A 23,885-nucleotide genomic window follows, 5' to 3' on the forward strand; every position below is an offset into this window, starting at 1 on the left:
TTCTTTTAGGCAGACTCAGTGGGATCCTCCCACTTGGGAAAGCCCAGGAGATGATGCAAGCCTTGAGCATGAAGCTGAGATGGACCTGGGAACCCCAACATATGATGAAAACCCCATGAAGGTGAGTGTAGCTTTTATATGTATCCTAGTCATATGAGCATCTGTTCTTTCATTTCAGTAAGGTCATTATCTATATAGTTTTCAAAATTTTTCCTCTTTCTTTGGAAAATATGTGGGAGTTCTTCTGTCAAAGGAAGGGATTAAAATCAAAGAGAAAAACTGGTTTTAGAGAGTTAAGGTCTCAGATGTGTATTAGGTACTTACTCGTATAATAAATACATTTAGAAGGTTTTTGAATATATGAATAGACAATTATGAAAATGTTTTTTAGCAGTAATAATAGTAACAAAAGACTAAAGGATAAAACTAGAGGTCCCATGATAAGTATATTCCATACTCTTTTATAACCTTTTTTAGTATATTAACTCTTCTTGATACTAAGCTGTATAGATGGTTTCTTTTTACTTGTACTTTATTTTTGAACCATGGACTGTCAAGCCCAAGCTATCATCCAACTAGTGATCTTGCCATTACATTCTGCTTTGTTTGGACTCTTTAAGTTGAATACAGTAAATTGAATGGACATTGCAGTTTAGCATCCTCTTACTTTGAGATTGGTTAGCTCTGGAATGAATTTAAACTGGTTACGTTAAAACTCAAAAAGGGGCCATGGAGGTGGTGTAGTAGATAAAGTACTTGTTGCACAAGCCTGATGTCCGAGTTCAGATCCTCCAGCATTCCTACAGTACGATGGGCAACAGAAACAGGAGAATTGCCTCCAAGTTCCTGGGCCAGCTAGGTTAGAGAACATAACATACTGGCAAGAAATAATGAGACCGTGCCCCAATGAAACAAATAGCCTCAAAAAAGAAACTGCGAAACTATGACATTCGTGATATGCCCATATTCACACACACGTCCTACACACAGGTAGATAATGAAACTCACCCAAGGAGCCGGGTCATCATACTTGTTATCACTAGATAGGAGGGCCACAGATTTGAGGGCACAGCAAATCCTGTCTTAAGGAAAGCAAAAAAAAAAAAAAAAAAAAAAAAAAAAAAAAGCCAACAACAGCCAGTGAGGTGCTCAGGGGGCTAAGGAGCTTACTGCCAAGGCAGATGATATATCTGGTGCCTGGGACCCATGCTGGAAGGGGAGAATCAACTCTCAAAAAGTTGTCCTTTATCTTCCATGTGTGTGCTGTGGCATGTGTGTGCGTCCCCCCCCCCCCCAAAAAATAAAGCAACGAAAGAGACACCTCATGTGATTCTCAGAGTATAAGACTTCCTTTCTTGTTTGTGAAGCCATGGGCAGAAGACAATTACTATGGAAATGCTAGAAAAAAGAATAATATTTTACTCTTCATCTTTCCTCTGACAAAACAATTACTGAAGATTAGAGGTGGTAGATATATAAAACACATACTTGCTAGGCAATTATCCTTTATCCTTATTTATTAATAAGATTAAATTATCTGCAAAGATGAGTTACCTTACATCAGAAGTCATTCTGGGTGTTTTAAGCCTGAGCATTTTATAGGTTTTTTGTTTTGTTGCTGTTTTTAAAGGACATAAGAAGAAGCACTTAAATTATTAAGGATGGGTGGAAGGGGGAAGAAGGAAGAAATAGAAGCTAGAATGAAAGACAAGTATGAACAAATCCATACCTTCTTTTACATTTCATTGACTTTTCTAGGAAATGTTTTCATTTCTTAACTGTGTTTGACAGGCGTCTAACACATTCTGTGACCTGGTGGGCATGAAACCTCCAGTGATCCCCGTTCTCTGCCTCCCGCGTGCTAGATTTATGGCATATGCTGCTTGACCAGAATGAAGTTACTTCCTAACTTGTTAGGTATTCCCATATGAATCAAAGCTTTTGAAGGCCTCAGTATTTAATAATAGGAAGGGATCCTGAGATCTAAGACTTAGAGATTTATAATACCCATATATCTCACAATGGGCTCTAGTCTTAGACTGCACCACATTTCTGTGACTACATACAGGATAGCTTTTTTCTGAGTCAGAGAATTTATATTTCACTTGCTTCTGTTCATCATGCTTTTCCATTCATTTTCTCATATGTTAATGAACACCAAAATATGTCACTATATTTCACTTTAAAGTCTGTTAATATCGGTATGTAATTAGGGTTAGAATTTAGTTTGGGCCTGTTGGGGACGGTGGTTACCTCTTTAGTGGTACAGGTATTAGATTTGTGAGTGTAGACTCAATTTTTTTGTACCCATAGTCATAATAAAAAAGTCTGGTAAAATGTTAAAATTTTTAAACTTTTGTTTAGCCAGATCCTGTTTTCAACCACTTTTAGCATTTCTAATTCTTTGACATAGAATTGTATTTCCATCTTCAATTATTTTCTTTTATCCTGAAGAAGTTTCTTGAGTATTTCTAGTATTTCAGATCTACTGGCGATGATGTTTATGAACTTGTTTTTTCTAGGGAGAAAAAAAAAAAAAAACCACTATCATACCCCTTTAAGAAATACTGAGTAATTTTAGTTCTGGTTTGGTACAGCAAAATTGAGCAGAAAGTAGATCAAACAGAGAAGGAAACGAGACTCTGGTGTTCTCATATTCCTCTATCATATACATTAGCTTCTCCCTTCATAGCCCTAGGGAACTATACATTTAGGGCTCTCTGTCCATGTGTGGTTAGTGTTTTGTTTCACTTTGGTATTGACTAATGCTTGACTGTCTAATCACACCACTGCTTAGCCAGTTACCTTTATTTCACCAGGTAAGCTGAAGGACATCTTTCTTGCTTCTAGGTTTTGTAATTTGGAATAAGGCTACTGAAAACACCCGTGTGTGGGTTTTAGCTTGGATATGGTTTTTAGTTTCTTTGAGTAAATACCAAGGAACATAATTGCTGAATTATATAGTAGGAATATGTGTAACTTTGTAGGAAACTTTGAGACTATTACTTAAAGGGTATTATCACTGGATATAGAATTCTGTTCTCTTCTATTCATATGGAAGCTTTACCTGCACCATAAGGCCAAAGAAAGATGTGATCTCTGGTACTGGAGTTGCAGATGGTTTAGAGCCACAATGGTTGCTGGAAATGAAACCCGGGTCTCCTGAAAGAGCAGCCAAGAACAGCCAAGAGTAGCCAGTTGATTATCTCTCTGTCTCTCTCTCTCTCTCTCTCTCTCTCTCTCTCTCTCTCTCTCTCTCTCTCTGTCTCTCTCTCTCTCTCTCTCATCTCTATCTCTCTCTCATCTCTATCTCTATCTCTATCTCTATCTCTCTCTGCCTTTCTACATAGCTTTGGTTGTCCTGGCATTTGTTGTATAGACCAGGTTGGCCTCAAACTCAGAGATCTACCTGCCTCTGCCTCCCGAATGCTGGGATTAAAGGCGTGTGCCACTACCCTTGGCCTACTTTTCAGTTCTTAAAATATTATTGTTTTGTTTGTTCAGACAGGGTCTTACTATGTAACCCAAGCTGATATCGAATTTGACTACTGCCTTTGTCTCCTGAACTTTGCTAACTGTGTGTGTTAACATGCCCAGCTTATAATTGTTCTGATAAGAAAGATGTATTCTTTGTTCTCTTTTATATATTCTTTTCTAATTGATTTTCAGCAGTTTTGCTTTTTGTTTGTTCAGTTTTTTTTCTTTTTTACTATATACTTCAGCTTTCTTTGTGTTCAACTTTCTTGTGGTTATTCTTCTGAACCTAGATTGATAGTTTTCATCAAAGCTACAAGTATCTTAACCATTATTTTTTTCTAATCTGTCTTTCGTACCATGGCCTCTTCTTCCTGCCACTCTCAATTGTATACGTGTTGCTGGACTGCTTGATTTCTCATGGGCCACTGAATCTCTAACTTTCTTTTTTTTCAGTTCTTTCTCCTTATATTCCAGTTTACATAGTTCCTCTTCTCTTTAAAGATTATTGATGCTGCTATTTATAATCTAAATTCATCCAGTGATTTTTTTTTTTAAATTTCAAGTATGCTTCTGCTATAAAAATTTGCTTTTGTTTTGTTTTGTGACAGGGTCTCTCTATGGGAATACTACCTTTTTTTTTTTTTTTTTTTTTTTGTCTTTTTAATGTAAAAATCTAGACCAAAGCCTTCTGGGTTGGTTAACCCTTTGGTTTCAACTTCATAGGTGAATATGCAAGTGCTCTTTGATCTATCAGTCAGTCTTTGGATCCCTTTTAAGACTGTGATCTCTTTGCCCTAGTAAGGCTTGGATAGCTGGAATTACTTAAATTTATCCTCTTAGCATTCTACAGTTGCATTTATCTACTGAACACACCTATAGACCGGAGGACACCTATGAGGAAAGTCTCCGTTCCTTATGTTCCATTTTTATTCTTGGTGTTTTTATTCAGAATGTAAGTCTTTCAGAGCCTTACATTGCACCAGTGTAGCGAGTTTTTGTCAATTCACAAACCTGGTGTGACACAGAGATGGAAAGAAAACTGAAACTGGGTCTTCGTCATCTGAAAGTTCAGCTCAGAAAGCTGCTGTGGTAGAAATCTATGCCACGTGCCTTGAGGAGTTCAGTTATCAGCCCTAATGACCACATCGGTGTCATCACGGGAAAGGTGATTTTTCAAGTTCAGCAAAATTGTAAAGGTCAAAATTGCAAATAGTCAAAAATATCTGGTATAGTAAGAATTTGGGTGCATATGAGATACTGAGCAAGACAGAAACATGCAAGAGTAGAAAGGGGATGTGGGTTATTGGTAGGGTTACTCACTTAGTACACGTCATGCCCTGGCTTCTGTCCTAAGCATGGTCCCAAAAATGCCAAATAAAACAACAACAACAACAACAACAACAAAAAAAAACCCATACTAGAAAAGTATGTCAGGAATAAAGTGTCTGAGGGCGTCCAGTGTGATTAACCCATAATAGGTACCTGGGAGCTAGGAAATATCATTGATGCAGAGGAATCAGATAATCAAATATGTGTCTCTCGAGTGAGACAGCTTGTTTGATATAGTGACCGAGCAGAGTGCAGTGTTATCATTGCTCTGACAAAGTGAGGAACATTTGAGAATTATTGCTAAATCCAGCAGACCAGGCTAGATATGTTGGTATATACCTTTAATTCCAGTACTGAGAAGGCAAAGACAGGCTGAGCTCTCTGAGTTCAAGGCCACCCTGGTCTACACATCAAGTTCCAGACCAGCCAAGGCTATGTGGTAAAACCCTGTCTTAAAAAACAAAAAACAAACAACAACAACAACAAAAAAAAACTTGGTGAATTAATCAGATTCGCAAGAAAAAAGTGGCCAATAATCTTAGGTTAGGTGGGAAAGGTCCTTTTATTCAGTTTAAGCATCAGAAATGAAGGTGGAAAAAGCAAGAGGAAATAAATAAATTAATTGTGGAAATTGAGCAGTTTGAGCTGCCTACAGGATTCAGAATAGGGATGGTAGTTGAATTCATATTGAATCATCAATAAATGGGTTCTTGTTGAAAAGCATAAGTATGTGTATATGTGTTTCACGACCCAAACTGGGACTCGGGTTCATCTGGTTTAGTTAGCAGATTGCATTAAGCTTATTGTGTGGCTCTGGTGCTCAAATAGAGAATGTATGATACAGCAAACTAGGGGAAGGTGTGTAGTGGGCAGAGAATTCTTTGAAAAGTACTGGGTGGTAGTAAAAGCTTTTGATAACTAGACTAAGCATCTATGAGAGCCTTCCTTCTCTGTTTCCCTCCAGTGTTGTTCCCTACTCTTGATCATCTTGTACTCTCTTCCATCATCCATCATGTGGTGAGTGTTAAGTCAAACCTTCCCTTGAGAACCTCAGACCTGAACCGTGGTGACTGCTTGCACAAGTGAGAGAGCGAGCAGTTTATTTGCTTCTGCCTCCTGGAGTCACATTCGTCCCAGCATTCAATAGGTGTCCTTACGTTATAAAACAAGACTTTGCAGAGGGCAAGGTGTGCAGCAAAGAGGTTTTTCAGTTGTTGGTCCTGTTTCATTTTGTTTTTTAGAGTTGGAAAAATTTACAAAATGGTTTCATAGAGTACCACTTAACAGTAATGAAATAGGAACCCAGAAATCACAATTGAAAGATTGTCAGAAACAAGAAAACTTGTCTCTGCAGAGGAGATGGTTTAAGTTACTCAGTTAATATGGCCAGTTACCAGCTGGGACACACAGAGAGAGAGAGAGAGAGGGGAGAGAGGGAGAGAGAGGGAGAGAGAGAGAGACCTAGGCCTACTTTGCACTTGTAGGTGAAATACATGGATAGACGCCTACTGGTTCCTAGGAATATCGTAACTCTCGTCCCATGGATTTTGTAGATTCTGTTTTCCTTTGAAACACCATTGTTAGAAATATATTCTTTAGGGGCCCATTCCTCCCTTTTCTCCCTCCTCCCATTCCCTGCCCTTGGTTTTTGTTGTTAGTTGTTTGTTATTGTTTTCACAAACGAAGAGGGAACTGCAGCCTTTACCTAGAAGCACCCACTGAAGTGTTATTTTGGTGTTTCTAAGAGTAGTAGCAACTCCAGAACAGTGGTGAGTTTCTGGGTTTTCAGGGACCTTCTTTCTGAACTTCCTACTTAATATGCAGCCACATTTGTGTGTTGGAGAACTTAAGTTGATCAAACGTATTTCTGATGGCTCCACTTCTACTTCTAGATTCACGCTGCTCCCAAACATATAGTTCCTCGTTAGGCAATCTTTTACATTTCATATTCTAAAGAGAATTAAATTCAGGAGGGAAAAGATAATAGCTGAGTAATTCATTCTCTCCTTTTAGGTGGGTCACCTTTTCAGAGCCCATCTCTGTAACTTAACCCTTCTTTCCCCTTTCAGAGGCACAGAGGTTTTTTGACCTAATTGTGTCTGTTTGCCTAATAAAGAATGGAGTTTGCTTTTGCTGTAGCGTTTCTTGGTGAGTACCAGAGCCACACAGTAAGTTTAATGACCATTGGCCAGTGAATGTGGGTGAAGTCAAAGCCCAGTAACATGAAGGTGCTGAGACAGAAGCCAGTTCCAAACACGAATTCTTGAGACGTCAAATGTACTGTATAAAGGCTAACAGCTGGATCATCTTCTAAGAACAATGAGCTCTGGCTTCCTTCCAAGCCCTGTTGCCTGCTCATTTTCTGTGTATTCATCTGACTTGTTTACATAGGCCCCCACCAAAACTTTCCATTGACACCCAAGTTGAGGAAAAAGCAAACTGATGATGCTGAGGACCTGGGAATACTTGGCTTTTGATGTGTGAGTTGTCACCCCCTGCCAGTGGTTTCCTCAGATTTCAGTGAGGCTGCTTTCTCTACAGGTGCATTCTCTAGCCTACCATGAGTTGAGTGAGGGCCGTTTGGTCCAGTCTGGTGTCTTTTCTGGTATTAACAAATCTAACATAGGCAACAAGAGCCTATTAGAGCCTATTAGAAATGCTGAAATATCAAGTGGAACTTTTAGGGAGTTGGGGGGAATCCCAAAATTCTTCATGTCTCTAACAAGTACTGCCTTTGGCTCTAATTTTGCTCCAGGGCATCGAGTTTTATACCTGAATGAGTCCCATGCCATGTGGACACAAAAATTAATTTCATGCTGGGCAGTGGTAGCCCACACCTTTAATCTCAACACTCAAGAGACAGAGGCAGGTGGATCTCTGGGTTCTAGACCAGCCTGGTCTACAGAGCATTCCAGGATGGGTGTGTCTACACGGAGAAACCCCATCTCAACAACTCCTAATAAAAGAATTTTGTGTCTCAAGAACTCTTAGTTTTTTTGTGGTTTATATGGTGTACAAATCTAGCGCCTTCATTTGAACTCTCTCAGCCCCAGTGCTCAGCATCAGCAGCTCCTTAACTGAGTCCAGTGCACTGTGCTTTGTGACTGTGTTTTTAACTCTCCCAGTCTTGCCAAGTCAGGATGGAATTAGAAAGTTACTAAATGTGCATTGGATTTCTTTGGCTTTCTTTCGTTTTTAAATTTATTTTATGTGTATGGCTGTTATGTGTGTCTGTGCACCACTTGTATGCCTAATGTAAGCCAGAAGAGAGTCCTGTAATTGAAGTACAGGTGTTTGTGAGCTGTTCTGTGGGTGCTGGGAATTAAACTGGGGTCCTTGAAGTGCAGCCCATACTCTTAACTGCTGAGCCATCTTCCCAGCCCCTCTTTTTCTTGTTCTTTCTCTCTCTTTTTTTTTTAGAGTCCTATGTAGACCAGGTCACCTTGAACTGCTGACCTTCCCTTTGCCTCCCAAGTGATGGGATTACAGGCATGCATCACCATGTCGAGTTTATACAGGCTTCTTTCATGCTAAGCAAGCACTCTACCAGCTGAGCTACAAACCTAAGCCCAGATTTATTTAGTCTTTCTGAAAATGCATTCCATTTGGAGCTCTGGTTCTCGGCCTTCCTATGCTACGATCCTTTTAATACAGTTCTTCATGTGGTAACCTCCAACCATAATAAAGACTGTTTTCATGGCTACTTCATAACTGTAATTTTGCTACTGTTATGAATTGTAAATATGTTTTTTAGTGGTATTAGGTAATCCCTGTGAAAGAGCAGTTTGACACCCCCCCCCCCCAAGGTTGACAAACACTTTAAAGGGAAGCAGGATCCTCACCAGCCCTGCCTCCTCCATAGGATCAGGATCCTCGCAATGGCTATCATATTTTGAAGGCATTTTCTGCACTTGTAATTTTACTCAGTTCTGAGATCTATAAGAGAATTATGGGGGGGGGGCTTGTCTTATGTAAATATAATTTGTTTTGTCTTAAAAGATGTCTCACTCTGTCCTCCAAGCTGTACTAAAACTTCTGCATAGCCTATGCTGGCCTTAAAGTTGAACCTGTCCTCCTGCCTCAGCTTCTTTGCTAGAATTGTAGCTGTGAGCTACCATGCTCAGATAACCAGATAATTCTGGATCTCTGGCTATCTGATATCTTACTGTGGGATATATACTCACTGTAGATGCAGAAATATAATCTGTCTCAAAGTAAACTATGCGTGGCACTTTTATAGTCCCAGTGCTCAGGAGCTTGAGGCAGAAGGAATTGCAGGCTTTGACCATGTCCAAAAAGCCAAATAAGCCTGGTGGTGGTGGCGCATGTCTTTAAACCCAGCACTTGGGAGGCAGAGGCAGGCGGATCTCTGTGAGTTCGAGGCCAGCCTGGTCTACAAGAGCTAGTTCTGGGACAGGCACCAAAGCTACAGAGAAACCCTGTCTCCAAAAGCCAAATAAGAATATTTGAAAATAGAGTTTTGTTCGGGTTCTGTTTCACTCTTTTCCTAAAAACAGAAGGGGGAGCCGTCACATCCTCCAGCTCCACCTCCACTCCAACAGCCATAGGAGAAAAAGTAGAGAGATGGTAAATATGTAAAGCTTTTGTTGTTTTGGTTTTCCGAGACAGGGTTTCTCTATGTAGCCCTGGCTGTCCTGGAACTCACACTTATAGACCAGGCTGGCCTCAGAGATGATCCTGCCTCCTGAGTGCTGGGATTGAAGGTGTGTTGGCACCACACCTGGCCATGTAATGCCTTTCAAACAAGGCTTGGGATAACCCAAAAGCTACCTTTCTCCGAAGCAAGTAGAGGGACTTGCACAGCTTCTTCAGCACCAGAGTCTTCGTACTGTCTGTGGAAATGGAGAAGAAAGACCTAGAGCATAGGTTCGGTGTCAGAAATGACATTGCTCTCAGCCCCCAGTGAAAAAGCATGGACAGGCCAGAGAGAAGCTCAGCAGTCAGGAGCACACACCTTTCTTGTGAAGATCACAACCCTGTAACTGCAGCTCCTGCCTCTAGGCACCCACACTCATGTATACATATCTACACAGAGACACACATGAATAAACACAATGAAAGATAATAAAACTAGGGGTTAAGAAAAAAAAAGGCCAGGTGGTGGTAGTACACTCCTTTCATACTTCACTCGGAAGGCAGAAGCAGGCAAATCTCTGTGGGTTTGAAGCCAGCCTCGTCTACAGAGTAAGTTCCAAAGGGAGGGAGGTGCTAGAGAGGTGGGTGGCTGAATGGTGAGAATACTTGTTGGCTCTTGGCAGAGCACTCACATATGACTCCAGGATATCTCCAGTTCCAGGAGACACCAGGCATGCATGTATTATATACATACACTCATACACATGTGAATCGATCTTTCTTTAATTAAACCTGTTGCATCAGCTGAGATTCCTAAAGCATGAAAATTAGCATTCCAAGTGGAGTGATGATAATTATTCTTTCCATGGGAAGGATTTTCTAGCTGTGTGAACATGGCTCATATGTCAGACTGATGGTTCATCACCTCATGGTGTTGCCTGGGTAGGGGAAATTGGTAGTTCCTCCTCTGGCAATGCTAGAAAGTTGTATTTCTGGATTTACCATCATCTTGTCATTTTGGAAAAAAAAGATAGTGATTTTAGTATCTACTCAATCTCATGTCCACCAATACTATAACTCCTTTGTTTTTTTTGTTTGGGGCTTCTTTGAGACAGGGTCTCGTGTAGCTTAGGTTGGCTGTGTTTGTTTTTAAAGGTTGACTTTAAACTCTTGATCTTTGTGCCTCCACTTTAAAGTACTGGGATAACAGGTGTACTCCATAATTCCCCAGTCTTTACTCTCCTGAACTAGATACATCGGCATTCGAGGAGTTTCTCGAATTGAGACGGTCCTCTTTAGTCTAGGCAGCCCCACTTAGGGAGGAAAGGAGCTAAGTACAAAGATCTTCAGAAAAGAGCTCTTTTTTCCTTTTACTTTTTTTTGGGGGGGGGGGGTTTTTTTTTTTTTTTTTTTTTTTTTTTTTTTTTTTTTTTTTTTTTTTTTTTTTTGGTTTTTTTTTTTTTTTTTGTTTTTTTTTTTTTTTTGAGACAAGGTTTCTCTAGCTTTGGAGCCTGTCCTGGAACTAGCTCTTGTAGACCAGCCTGGCCTCAAATTCACAGAGATCCGCCTGCCTCTGCCTCCTGAGTGCTGGGATTAAAGGCGTACGCCACCACTGCCCAGCTCAGAACAGAACTCTTAACTTAGTTCTGGAATGCTAACATGTCAGAGCCTAGGTCCGTTATTTGAGTGCAGATACAACACATCCTCCACAGAAGGAGAATGCCTAAAGAACAACTCAAAATGTTTAGCTACAGCCAAGATGTAGCTGTGACTTAAGATACAGGGCTTGGAATTAGGCTCATAAGGAGACCAGAGTCAGGTTACTAAATTTTAAATTATTAGTCAGGGAGCCTCCAGGCCCTGTCCTTTAGTCAGGTAAGAGTTCTGGAACAATAGGGCATCACCAGACTGGCATCTCATGTTAGCACTATCCTGTTTCTCTTTTCTAGACATCAAAAAAGCCCAAGACAGCAGAAGCAGACACTTCCAGTGAGCTGGCAAAGAAAAGCAAGGAAGTATTCAGAAAAGAGGTAAGGTTTGGAAGATGTGGACTGCGTAGTCCTTGGACTTTACTTGAGCCCGTTGTGTCTTGCCTAAGTTGTATATCTGTCTTGCCTAAAGATAGTTTAGCTTGTATCTTTTGCCCCAGATTGCTGCTTTACCCATCAAGAATCCCATAACTGGCTCTTACTGGAGCAAAAGGAGTCCATCTGCCAACATGTTTGCCATTTCACTGTTGGCCTTCTGTAGCATCTCAGACAGTGGAGAGCTGTCTGTAGTATTAGACTTACTGTAGTGTCGGGGGCTTCCTTACTGATGGGTGATACGTTGGTATGTCCCTTTACAACTAGGTAAACACTTTGGTATCTGTTACAGCAGCCCTTGATCTGCAAAATTGGGACTATTGTTCTTATAATAAGCTTTAAAGATCAGAGAACCTCCGGATCCTCTGATCAAATTGTAGTTCTCTTTCTTTGCTGTTTCCTGATAGCGTCTTGCTCCATCTTGACAATATGTCTCCACTGCACGTTTGTTTATTTGTTGAGAGAGGGGTGCCATGACGTGTGGAGGTCAGAAAACAACATTTGGGTCCTGGCAATCAAACTCAGACCCATCTTAGTGACATGTGCCTTGACTCAGTAAGCCATCTTAGCAGCCTAGATTATCAACTCCAGATTCCATTCATTGAAGGTTCATAGTGTGTTAGTCACAGAGCTGTAAGGAGTGGCATCTGGAAGAAGACTGTGTCACGACAGAGGCTGATACTTAGCGTGTTAAGAGAGGCTCTTGAATTTAGGGTAGAAACTGGCCAAATGGATCAGAAGGGAAGGTGAAGGTGGCATGAGAATATACAGAAAGAAAGAGTGTCACCTCTTCAGGAAGTCATAAGTAGCCCCTCAGTCTTGAGCACTGGTCATGTGAGGGATGTTGGAAATAAGGCTGGACAGTATTGTGCCCTTTCATGTAGTGGCTTTGTGTCTGTGGGTTTATGGAATCGCTGGTGCTAAGTTGAGAATAATCAAAGCCTTGACTAAGTGTAGAGTGGGTTGAAGGGGGAAAATATGGAGGTCAGGCAACCACAGAAAACCCTGTGAGTAAAAGGTTTATCCAGCCAGTTGTGACAGCTAAAACCAAAAAACTGTGCAGACAGAATGGTTCCTCACTGTCCATGTATGGTGTTGGTTTTTCAGCTCAACCAACCCAATCTATGATCCAGCCTCATTCCTTGAATATTTTATGGGTCACAGAGTTTTGGGGATGGAGAGGCCTGTTCAGGTTACTTCCTTGAAGGTGGCCCCTTTTCTTCCCTTTCTCCCGTGACCCTATACCGTAAGTCCTGATCTGGGGACTCTTTGAAGAGCTGTTTGGTAGGATAGGCCTTACAGAAACAGCCCAGAAGACAACATTGGAGATGGTGATTGAAGAGCCCTGCCCTGTGTCATCCTTCACTCATGTTTCCATGTGCTTTTGGTGGTTGTGATCTGTGGATTAATGTGTAATACTTAGAAACTTGAAGTAACCTTTACAGGCAACAAGCCTACCTGCAGTCCTGGTGTTGCAATGCCCTCTGGTAACTCAAGTCTGCTACTCTGCCCTGCCTTGGCTCCAGGATCCAGACAACCAAGAAACTGAACTAACACTTCATAGGAGTCCACAGTGTTAGACAAGCCCTCTCCAATTGAGCTATAGCCCAGACAGGAGAAGCTGTTTATGACAGAGAAACCCTCATGGCCTAATTACCTCTTAGAAGTCCCAACCTCTTAACACAATGACATTTGATTTTTAGTTGTGTGAAACCAGAGGCTACTTCCAGAACCTTGTTGCTGGTGCCTGCAGCCTGCCTCTCTCTTTTGTTTTGGTTTTGGTTTTTTGTTACAGGGTTTCTCTGTAGCTTTGGAGCCTGTCCTGTAACTAGCTCTTGTAAACTAGGCTGGCCTTGAACTCACAGAGATCTGCTTGCCTCTGCCTCCCAAGTGCTGGGATTAAAGGCGTGCGCCGCCACCACCCAGCACCTGCAGCCTCTCTTAAGTGAGGTTTGGTTGGTCTGGCTAAGGAGACTTTTTCTCTTAGGACTGGGTCGGGATTACTTTCTTACATCTATCTCACTGACTTCTAGCATTCTGTTGGCTAGATCAGCACCTGAGGGAGGAAACAGGGACTGGCAGCTGTGCTTTTTGCTGCCTTTTCTTTTCTTTTCTTTTCTTTTTTTTTTTTTTTTTTTTTTTTTTTTTTTTTTTTTTTTTTTTTTTTTTTTTTTTTTTTTTTTTTTTTTTTTGGTTTTTCGAGACAGGGTTTCTCTGCAGCTTTTTTAGAGCCTGTCCTGGACCTAGCTCTTGTAGACCAGGCTGGCCTCGAACTCACAGAGATCCGCCTGCCTCTGCCTCCCAAGTGCTGGGATTAAAGGCGTGCGCCACCACCGCCCGGCTTTGCTGCCTTTTCTAATGACCTCCTCAGCACAGCTGAGCAATGTGTCTCCTACTTCTGTCTGTAGATGTCTCAGTTCATTGTCCAGTGCCTGAATCCTTACCGCAAACCTGACTGCAAGGTGGGCAGAATCACCACAACTGAAGATTTTAAACACCTCGCTCGAAAGGTACAGCCTGCTTCTGGTCTGTCTTTTGGTGTTCTTAGCAAGTCATATATGTTCTAAGATACTCTCCTTCATCAAAAAAGGGTGCTTTTATGTGCCAGATGCCAAGGCTTGGGGCCCAGGAATATGAGGCAAGGTTCAGAGGTGGGAAAGTAGGCCTCTAAGAGATTTTGAATGCTGGGTTCGCCCCCTCTGTCCCTGTCCCAGCTTGCCCCGGCCACCCTTTGATTTCATTTGAAGCCTGTCCTCCCTGTGAAATCATTTTCCATTCTGATGGTGTCTGTGGTTTCTTCCTGTGCCTTGGACAGCTGACTCACGGAGTCATGAATAAGGAGCTGAAGTACTGTAAGAACCCCGAGGACCTGGAGTGCAATGAGAATGTGAAACACAAAACCAAGGAGTACATTAAGAAGTACATGCAGAAGTTTGGGGCTGTTTACAAACCTAAAGAGGACACTGAATTAGAGTGACTTGCAGGGCCAGAGTGAGACGTGTGACTAGAAGGATGAGTCCTGTGGCTTCTGCCCCACCCACGGCCAGGCCTGCACTACTGGTGTGATGACCCATCATCCTGAGCAGTTCAGACTTTGCAGGTGTCGACTGTAAGCTACAAAAATGAGCTACAAATGATCCCTCTTGTGAGCTGTTGGGATGTAACAGCTACAGGCCGTTGGAGGCAGTAGCCTAGGGAAGACCTTGGCCACACCCGACCCCATTCTCAAATCTGGGTCTTCCCCCTTGGCGGTGCTGTCAGCGCACAGACCCATGCGCACCCTCCCCCAAGCCCCTTTACCCTGATGATCTGTATTATATTTTAATGTATATGTGAATATATTGAAAATAATTTGTTTTGTTTTTCCTGGGTTTTGTTCAGTTTTTGTTTGCCATTAGCCTCTATGTGCTAGAATCATGAGAACACTTTGTAAGGACAGTATAAATTTTCCTGCAAGGTTTAATTTGTTATCATGTAAATATTCCAAAGCAGGCTGCCTTGTGGTTTTGGCCAGCCCTGTGCTATGTTGATAAGATTGATTTACTGCTTAAGATCACTTTACTTTATCCAATTTCTACTGAACTTTTTATGTAAAAAATAAAATCAATTAAAGAACTTGGCAATGCGTGTTCCCTAAAACTTAATTATTAAGTTTGTTCGTGTTGATGTTACTGGAGATAAAAAGGATGTCGCAGCCACTGGTGTGTGGAGTCCAAGATGAATCATTGCTAGCTAATGTATTTTATTACAAGTTTTGTGCCTATAGGTCCTACTGTGTGTCGGGCAGACGTTTGCATGAGGCTGATAATTTTAGCTTTCAGGTCTTGAGACTGAGCTCAGTTGAGGCAATTTACAGTCATTCCAGAGCAAAGGACGCATGACCTAAGACCTCATTGCCATTGGGTTTTATTTTGGTTAGTGGGTCAATCAAGAAAAAAGCTAAGTGTCTTTTCATTGGTACCTCCTGGCCAGAGAGTGTTACTGGACCTTTTTGCCTTCAGACTTTCATTTCTCCTAGCCCACGGTTTGGGTCCTGGCTTCCTACTTCATTACCTGACACTGTGCCTGGACACTCGAGGGAAGGCAGCAGCGGGCAGCAGTAGAAGGTTCTGGATGTTGGCTATGATAGTGAGCATGTATTCTAGATGCAGCTCAGCAGTGGTCTGTCCTTGGTGAGTTTTCTGGGCAGGGAGGAGGTTCGTATTAGATTGGGGCCTATCTGATTCTGCACTCTTGGAGGAAGAGGAAAACAAGGCTAGGCTGAGGCCTGCGGGAATTAGAGCATCTGCTGCCTGTGCTAAGCGTTTGAGAGATTAGGGAATATTCATCTAACCCTTATAACTCTTACAGAATGGCACTGTTGATGAGAATAAAGCAAAGTAAGCATCACTAACTTATTTACAGTCCTGTAGTAGGGTACAGACATCCTTACTGTATGGTCCTACATACTGTATAGCAAGTCTTCCCTCACTACCTCTGGGGAATTGACTATGAACATGAGGATACTCAAGGACCTTAAATAAAATGGCATAGTTCTTACCTATAGCCCATTGGCGCCCATCTCTGATAACTATGGATTGCTTCCGTACCTAATACTATGCCACTACTACACAAAGCTACTTGGTCATGGGTCCATGAGTGTAAACCCTGGATATCAAGGCTAATGATCTAGTCTTTCCCCACAAAACTGTAGCCTTCATAACTTTAAAGCACATTAGGTGGAGCCTAATTCACTCAACCCTCAACATTTCCTAGTGGGTCTGCTTGCTACCTTGAAGCATTCACATTTTTCAAGGAAATTGAGACAGCCTTCTATCACAGTAGTGGCTAGCTATAAAGTTTTAGAAATTTGTAACAAGTTTTTTAACCCCAACAGTCTTCATCTTCCCCCATTACTCCCTCATGCTCAAATGACCTAGGTTGGGCTAAAGAAGTGTGCCTGTCTGTTCATGCTCAGCTTTTGGTGGCCCTGCTAGGTGGAGTGTAATGGTCCCTGAGTCCTAGTCTGAACTTTTCTGGCTTTTCTCTTCATCCTTGGGGATTAGCTTTAGGGTCTTCTTAGGATGAAGGTAACACCCCACCCCACCCTTTTTTTTTTTTTTTTTTTTTTGAGGTATACTCAATGGCATATAACCATTGGTGGCCTTACCTCAGTCTCCTGAGCACGGGAATTCCGATGAGAGCTACCATGCCTGGCTGACATTACTGTAACAAAGACAGGCTGTTAGCAGCTCTGGTAACTTTCTGAGGAGCAACAGTAGAAACAGCTCATGTTAAACTTCATCTTTACAAAGTAGCCAATGCCAGGAGCATCTGCACAGTGAGGGAGTCGGTCAACTTTGGGCTCCACTTCACTCTGACTGGACCTCAGGTCCTCTCAGTGAGTCTAGATGAACCTAGAGCCATCTTCTTATGTGCACTGGTCCTGTCATGCACAGAGCAGCTCTTTGGAAGCTGCCTGTTGCCACTTCAGGATGGGCTTGTGCATGGAAGGACAGGTGGTTTGGCTCAGCTGCCCTGTCTGGAACAGCCTGCCTGCCTACTGTGTTCAACCACACTAGCAGCTGGGGAATCCGGTTTGGAATTCCTTTGTCTGGGTGGCAGTCTGGCTTTTGCTTTTTGTAGCTCCAGAGATTGAACCTGGGGCCTCATGTGTGCCAGACAAGTGCTCTCCCACTGAGCTGAGCCCTATCCTCAGCCCAGAGTCCCAGTGTTAAAAGTGTTTCCTCAGCACCTAGCTTACAACTATTTTGCCTCTCGCCTGTCTCAGCACAGGTCACACAAGGGGTCCTGGGATGCTCCATGGGAACCTTGGGGATAGGGGACTTACTAAACATGGCTCCAGTTAAGCAAAGAGAGTTCAGGAGGAAGCATGGCTTCCTAATATGATCCAAACACTGAAGGGCAGGAAGGTGAACTCCAGTTTGCCTTCATAGCCCATGAACAGAAGTGCCTGTCTTCCCAGCTGCTGCTTGGAGAGGGGCCTTCATACCTACGGATCTCCCCAAGTCCTTTTTTGGGCCGCTATTTCACAGCTACTCAACTGTCTTATAGGCCCAAGGAACCAAACAGACGAGAATACAAGTCAAAGTTGCCTTTAATATGTGATTTAAAAAAAAAAAATAGAAAAAGTAGCTGGAGCTACATAAAGGGAGGCAGAATGGGGGATCTGTGGGTAGAGCCATGCTCTACTCTTACCCATCCCCCCATATTCTGCTTCCTGTCTTGGAGAGGAGGGGGAAGGGACATGAAGTGGCTGGATCTTCTGTGTTCTACAGAACTTCTAAAGCCAGTACTAGGAAGTCTATGAAGGGAACCCGAGGCACTGAGAATGGTAGTAGGGCCAGTGTAGGCAGCCCTGGGGACTGTTACTCAAACCACAGAGCAGCCCTCAGCCGGTGAGACCAAAACCTGGACCACATCTTCTCGGCCTATGGTAACCAGGGCATCTTCTAGCATTCTGAGGGTGGCTCTGCTGCCTTCTTGGGCAGCCCAGTCCCTTAGCAGGGTATAGGCTGGTGACTGGCCACAGGCCATGGCTTCTACAGCCTCAGCTTGGTAGCCCAGGTGGCCTGCCAGCCCCTGCCAGCCTTTAGCAGGTTCACCCAACATCAAGAGTCGCTCGACCTCCTGCTGCTGCTGCTGCGGAATATGCAGGTAAAGTTGGCAACCGAGGTCAGGATGTGGTCCTGGGGTGGGAGACAGAAGGTTCGTTGGTGGTGGGTAGAGTTAGTTAAATACAAAGGACTACCGACTGAGAAATGGCGCTCACCTTGGCTGGGGATACAGGGCTCCAGACAGTGAGGAGAGTCCACAAAGACAGTGGTGTCATCATGTCGCTGGTCCCTGTCAGGGTCCCCTAGCTCTACAGTCCGAGCTTTGGCCAACTGCTGTCTTTGTCTATGTGAGCGCCAACTGTAGAGGGCAGAGGGCACTAAGACAAGGAGCTGGCTGGCAGTCCAGGCGTGGAGGGACGCCACAGGGTACTACCCGGAACACCTACCATTTGAAGGCCACATAGGCCAGCAGACCAAGGACCACAGTAGCTAGGAGAGCACAGTAGACAGGAATGATGTTGCTTGAGGCCCCTGGAGGCTCAGGGGGAAATAGGGAGGAGGTATTGGGAGCCAGGGCTCCTTCGACTCCTACCCACGCTCTTTCCCTGTCCCCATCCTGCCCCTTCAGGGTTGCATCTGCGAAGAAAAAGACAGAAGTGGTCAAGACAGGGAGCCACAGCAGCCTCACCTAGACCATCTTGGTAGAACGTTCCAAAACCAATAGAGTCACCGTGTAGTCAAGGACTCAGCATGGCATCCAGAGTTGGCCGGCCCTCCCTGAACTGGCAAGAATGGCTCAGCAGATAGACACATGCCACCAAGCAAAACAGCATGAGTCGATCCCCCAGGATTCACAAGTTCCCTGACCCCCCACATGCTTGCTAAGTGGCTAACAGTGCTTGTTCTATTCCAAGACCAGAGTTCTGTTCCCAGCATATTTGATGGCGGCTCAACTGCCTGGAAGTCGAGCTCCAGGGAATCTGATGCCTTATGGCCTCTGCGCATAGAGGAACACATAATTTTTGGGGGTTTTTTGTTTTTGTTGTTGTTTTTTGAGACAATGTTTCTCTGTAACTTTGGAGACCTGTCCTGGAACCGTTCTGTAGACCAGGCTGGCCTCGAACTCACAGAGATCCGCCTGCCTCTGCCTCCCGAGTGCTGGGATTAAAGGTGTGCGCCACCACTGCCCGGTAATAATCTTAATTTTTAAAAATTGGCTGGCCCGGGCTGGAGAGATGGCTCAGCGGTTAAGAGCATTGCCTGCTCTTCCAAAGGTCCTGAGTTCAATTTCCAGCAACCACATGGTGGCTCACAACCATCTGAAATGAGATCTGATGCCCTCTTCTGGCCTGCAGGCAGACACACAAGACAGAATATTGTATACATAATAAATAAATAAATATTTTTTAAAAATTGGCTGGCCCTTTGCTTGCCACTATGGACGATGTGGGTGTGCCTTGCCATCTCCCGGAGGCATCCAGACTTCTGTTCCTGCTATTATGACTTCTCCCGAAAACACGACAAGAATCTACTCTGGAAGCCTTCCTTCATCCTCTCCATGCTCTGATTACACCACCTGTTTACATGGCTCCCAGCGTGGACTCTGAGACACTGATGTGTGTTGTTTTCACAAAACCATAAAAATAAAACTCAACTGGAAGTAAATACTGGTGCTCTTGTCGGGGACCATGGAGCCTGTGGAGGGACTTGCACATAATCCACTCTGCTGCTCTCTAGGGTCTGGGTCAAAGGATGCATACCTGCGTAGATCACACCTTTGCTGTGGCTGACGTTGTAAAGCATGGCTCTCCCAGGCACGGCCGGCTGTGCTGCTGCTTGGTGAAGTCACACATACACAGCACTGAGCTGGCGGAGTGAAAAACAGCTTTTCTGAGACAAGCAGGAATTCTGCACGGGGATAGGAGATCCTAAGCTCTGCGGCCAGAAGTCTCTGGGGCGGCCTGTCCCCATTACTAGCTCACTCCATCCTGATTCACGGCAGGGCTGGAACAGTTTCCCCGTGTCAAGCAGGTGGAGGTGACTGAGCTGGCCCCAACAGCTCCCAGGACAGAAATCACCATATCTCTAAGACCCGGCTGACCCCAGGGCTGCGAAGAGTGAGGCTGCACTGGGAGCCTCGCTCAGGCTGAAGCGTCCCTAGAGACCAGTGAAGCAGGCTCACTCATACACTCTGCAAAAACCAAAGTCCCAAGACAGGAGGGCTCCTGTACTGACCAGGCGCTAAGTGAAAGGCTACCTTAATGGGCTCAGCAAGGTCACAGGGCAGGCTGAGCCAGGGGACCTAAGGCTAGTCTTTTTCTTATTTGGGAATTCAGACTTCTCTGAATTCCTGAAATGGAAGACGGCCACTCAGTCTAAGGGCCCATCTGGACCCTACGGTACTAAACCTACCTAGACCTACTTCCTGAAGCCTGAGGCTCCAGCTTTGGAAGGAGGAGAGATTTCTCCTGAAGAGGAAGAGACTCAGAAAGCCCCCCCCCCCCCAGGTCTCCAACAGTAACTGCTGCATAACCAACGAGTCTACCCATGGCGTGCCAGCAATCCACTGCGGTAGCCTGTAAGCCTCGGAGGTGGGTTGTCCCTTACAGACTCTGTACCTTTGTGCCACTGACCACACTAGGAGTGGGGGCTTCCAGTGTCCTAGTTGGTGGGTGGGCCCGTAAACTAGTAGCAGCTCACAGGCCTTGGAATCTACCCCACCCATCCTGAGCTTCTGGAACTTCTCCTGGCCTCCCCACCCATCACCAAGCCCAAAATGCGAAGAAACAATTCAACAGTCCCCGCAGGCCTATACACACCCCAACACAGACGCTGGTACCCGTAGGTTCAGGGCACTCCGAGGTGGGAGATAGGAAATTCTGACCCCTTCCACCTAGCAAGAAGCCGGCTCGTCACTCCCACCCCTCCTGACCTTCGGCGGCCACCCCTCCGAGGGTGCCAGGATCTACTCAGCCAGGAAGACGGCGGGAATCCCTGGAGAGGGCAGATTCCGGTTTGCCCAAGAAAGAGTGAGCCAAGGCTAGGGCGGGCCAAAGGGGGGGGGGGCGGTGGAGAGGGGAGCAGGACAATGAAGAGGCGGGACTGAGCTCGAGGGCGCGGCCTCGCCCCCGCCCCACGCTGGCGCACGTCGAAGCTCTCGGAGCGCACACAAGCTGCGGCCCGCCTGGTTGCAGCGAATGGCATGCAAAAGCCACGCGATGGGCGACGAGAGCAGAGATCCAGGAGCTAGGAAACGGCTGGCAAGGACGGAGGTGGCTTGGCTGGCTACACGGAGGCCAGCCTGCCCAGGAAGAATGGCATGCCAGGCCGGGCCGGGTGACGGTGACTAAGATTGGTGGCCACCGAAGGCCGAGAAGGCGAGCACATGTATACTCAAGAAACCAAGCGGCTACAAAACTAGGCCAAGTTTATTGCTGAGGTTGGGCAGAGAGGGGCACCTTTAGGATTAAGGCCACTGGTGGTCTTTGTGCTTCACTGAAACGTGAGGTTTGAAAGTAGTAACTCCACCCCCACCCCACCCCAGATTGTGCAAAATATGCAGCTACGGCCTGAGGCCGGCGCTAGGTCTCCCCTCAGCCGGCGAGGGGCGGGACTTCCTGGTGATGCCATCTACCAATCCCTGAGCTGGAGAGTGGGCCCCGCCCACCCCCTGGGGCAGCAGTCTCGTGGGCAGGGCATCGTGCTCGTTCAGCGAGTCTCGCCAGGCTTGTACTCGGTCTCCCCAGAGGACACCTGGGAGATACGCCGCGAGGAGCGCCACAGCTTCCGCGCAAACTGGCTGCTGCGCACCTGGCGAGAGGAGGATGGGCTGCAGTGAGCCTGGGCGGCTGCCCCCTACCCGATTTGATTCGATGCCCGGCCCGGCTGCTCTTGTCCTCACCTCAGAAGGCTGCCCGGCGCCCACAACGATCAGCTTGCCATCCTCCAGGCCCACCAGCACGTGGCTATGCTCCTTGGTCACGGACACACTGCGCACTGGCACTTTCATGGGCAGGGGAGACACAGCAGGCTGCAGTCTAGCACAGGGAAGTGGATATCCGTTATGTCACAGCTGCAAGGCCTTCAGCACAGATGTCTTCATTATCCCGTGTATCCACGTTGTCCTCATTTTAAGGCTGGCTAAACTGAATCCCTGATTCATAAGACTCCTACAAGTGCATGGCCGAGGGAGGCCCAGGGCGAGAATCCCCATGGGTAACACACCTAGAAGAACGTGCTGCGGGATAGCATGTGCTCCCTATTACCCGGTGCCAACAACCACCACCTAGAGGGGCCGTGAACTAAAAGTGGGGCTCACTTGTTCAGATGGAAGATGTGCAGAGAGCACTGGATGGTGCCCAGCAGAACAAAGTCTCCTGCCACTGTCAGGGCCGTAGGCTGCTCTGGCAGGGGCAATGAAGCCCGCAACCTCCCATTCACTGAGTACAGGTGCAAGGAGTAGGTGACCTGGAAGGAAGGAAAACATCAACAACCGCCCCACCATTCCAGTTGCCCCGATGTCTTTGTTGGGTACCCTGTCCCCATACCTGGGCCCCGGGGCGTTCACAAGCAGAACTCTGTACCACAATCTGGCCTTCAGACCCCAGGGCCAGATGTGAAATAGGTCCAGGCAGTGTGGCGCCTGGAGGCCTCAATGCTGCCACAAACTGACCTCGGCGCACAGTGTGGATGATCACAGTTCCATCCTACAGAAGGCAGATTAGGGTGCTGAGCAGAGAACTGGAGGCTCTAGGGCCAGCGCCTCAGCAAACAGCCTCCCCAGGGCACGTGTCCACTCACCTCGGATCCAGACACAGCCATGTCAAGTTCAGTGCTGATGGCCACACAGCTCACTGCGGCCTCATGACCATATAAAACCTGCACAGGTTTTGGTGCCAGCCCTACCGACAAACCACCCTGTGGGAAGCCAGGGCTAGCTTAAGATTCAGGCAAGTAAGACCTTATTCAAGCTAGAGGGCTGGGGGGCGGCCGAGCCCCAGATTTGCTCACAGTAGTGAGGGTAAAGGAAGGACAGGGGAGCAGCTCTGACAGCTGCCTGAGGGGTAGATGGACTTCGGGGCCACAGTGACCTCCCAGGTCTGCCCACCATACACACCTGCTGCAGAAGACGCCACACCATGCACGTGGTGTCCCGGGAGCCTGAGATGAGGTAGATGCCACAGGTGTCCAGTGCAAGGCAGGTCACTACATCTGCATAGGAAGGAGAGGACGCAACAGGGCTACTGTATCTCCTGGGCCCGGTTCAGAACTGCCTGTCCGTCATTCTCCCTGGCACCAGGGCAGCTCATACCAAGGTGTCGGCTTAGCTGGTTCAACAGTTTGCCACGGGGTAGTCCAGTTACACGCAGGCTGCCATCCCAGTGGCCACCACTGAAGAGCAGCTTTCCGTCGGGGGCCACTGCCAGTGCTTGCCCACTAATGCCACTGCCTGGCACCCACGGCCCACTCAGTAGTTTTTGCATCCTAAGCCAGGGGAAAGATGGCAGGTGAGGCTGGGCCACAGGGAAGAGATCTAGGCTAACAGGAAACCTGGCCAGATCTCTCCCCTGCAGTTGGCCTGCATTCTGTTTAGTAGGGAGGTGGCTCAAGGCAGAGGGCATCTATAGCCCGCCCCTACCCACAGCTCTGTCTTACTTGGGGTTCCCCATGCTGGGATCTTTGCTGAAGGTGAAGTAGTTATTGATGTTTCGGTCATAGGGCAACCAGCTGTGAGTGCCTAGCAGCCCGTTGGCACTCACAGTCACCTGTTGGTAGGAGTGCGCTAAGGTGGCTTAGGGGCAAAGGCAGGAGGGACGAGCTAAAGGGAACGCGGCCCAGCACA

General features: G+C 45.8%; 3 protein-coding genes across 11 annotated transcripts in view; 1 reads left to right on the forward strand and 2 right to left on the reverse strand.

Moving 5' to 3' along the window:
* Setd2 (SET domain containing 2, histone lysine methyltransferase) overlaps positions 1-15,101 on the forward strand; it is a 91,597-nt gene extending 76,496 nt beyond the window's left edge. For 2 of the 5 annotated variants that reach the window (XM_038321593.2, XM_038321595.2), the window contains 4 exons: positions 10-121; positions 11,352-11,432; positions 13,895-13,996; positions 14,302-15,101. In XM_038321593.2, coding sequence (XP_038177521.1) covers positions 10-121; positions 11,352-11,432; positions 13,895-13,996; positions 14,302-14,463 — 457 coding nt within the window. In that variant the 3' untranslated portion in view covers positions 14,464-15,101. Of the gene's footprint in view, positions 1-9; positions 122-5,770; positions 5,824-6,875; positions 8,186-11,351; positions 11,482-11,528; positions 13,174-13,894; positions 13,997-14,301 lie in introns of those variants that run through there. The other 3 variants (XR_005284604.2, XM_038321594.2, XM_038321597.2) reach the window with 3 other exon arrangements.
* A 2,553-nt stretch (positions 15,102-17,654) lies between these two features.
* LOC119810311 (death domain-containing membrane protein NRADD) lies at positions 17,655-21,086 on the reverse strand. Of its 2 annotated transcripts, XM_038323731.1 has the most exons (5): positions 20,976-21,086; positions 19,804-19,951; positions 18,490-18,679; positions 18,259-18,401; positions 17,655-18,175 (listed from the first exon to the last, which is right to left on the reverse strand). In XM_038323731.1, exons 2-5 carry the CDS (start codon positions 19,844-19,846, stop codon positions 17,859-17,861), a joined length of 693 nt encoding a protein of 230 aa, XP_038179659.1. In that variant the 5' UTR covers positions 19,847-19,951; positions 20,976-21,086; the 3' UTR covers positions 17,655-17,858. The 2 variants fall into 2 exon arrangements, with proteins under 2 accessions (XP_038179659.1, XP_038179660.1); XM_038323732.1 differs by having other exon boundaries at positions 19,804-21,023.
* A 367-nt stretch (positions 21,087-21,453) lies between these two features.
* The window catches only part of Nbeal2 (neurobeachin like 2), a 31,814-nt gene continuing 29,382 nt past the window's right edge, over positions 21,454-23,885 (reverse strand). For all 4 annotated transcript variants that reach the window (XM_038322418.2, XM_038322416.2, XM_038322419.2 and 1 more), the window contains 8 exons: positions 23,699-23,808; positions 23,355-23,527; positions 23,160-23,254; positions 22,844-22,960; positions 22,591-22,749; positions 22,362-22,510; positions 21,945-22,080; positions 21,454-21,853 (listed from right to left, as the gene is read on the reverse strand). In XM_038322418.2, coding sequence (XP_038178346.1) covers positions 21,752-21,853; positions 21,945-22,080; positions 22,362-22,510; positions 22,591-22,749; positions 22,844-22,960; positions 23,160-23,254; positions 23,355-23,527; positions 23,699-23,808 — 1,041 coding nt within the window. In that variant the 3' untranslated portion in view covers positions 21,454-21,751. The remainder of the gene's footprint in view (positions 21,854-21,944; positions 22,081-22,361; positions 22,511-22,590; positions 22,750-22,843; positions 22,961-23,159; positions 23,255-23,354; positions 23,528-23,698; positions 23,809-23,885) is intronic.

Source organism: Arvicola amphibius, chromosome 3 (assembly GCF_903992535.2).
Source record: "Arvicola amphibius chromosome 3, mArvAmp1.2, whole genome shotgun sequence".
Classification (NCBI taxonomy): Eukaryota; Metazoa; Chordata; class Mammalia; order Rodentia; family Cricetidae; genus Arvicola; species Arvicola amphibius.

Bases quoted from the DNA above. Each gene is read 5' to 3' on its own strand.
- LOC119810311 (XM_038323731.1), bottom strand. From the start codon at position 19,846: ATGCTTTACAACGTCAGCCACAGCAAAGGTGTGATCTACGCAG. The intron at 18,402-18,489 runs GTAGGTGTTCCG...TGCCCTCTACAG, and splicing joins GCCTATGTGGCCTTCAAATG to TTGGCGCTCACATAGACAAA. The intron at 18,176-18,258 runs GTGAGCGCCATT...CTCCCACCCCAG, and splicing joins GCCCTGTATCCCCAGCCAAG to GACCACATCCTGACCTCGGT.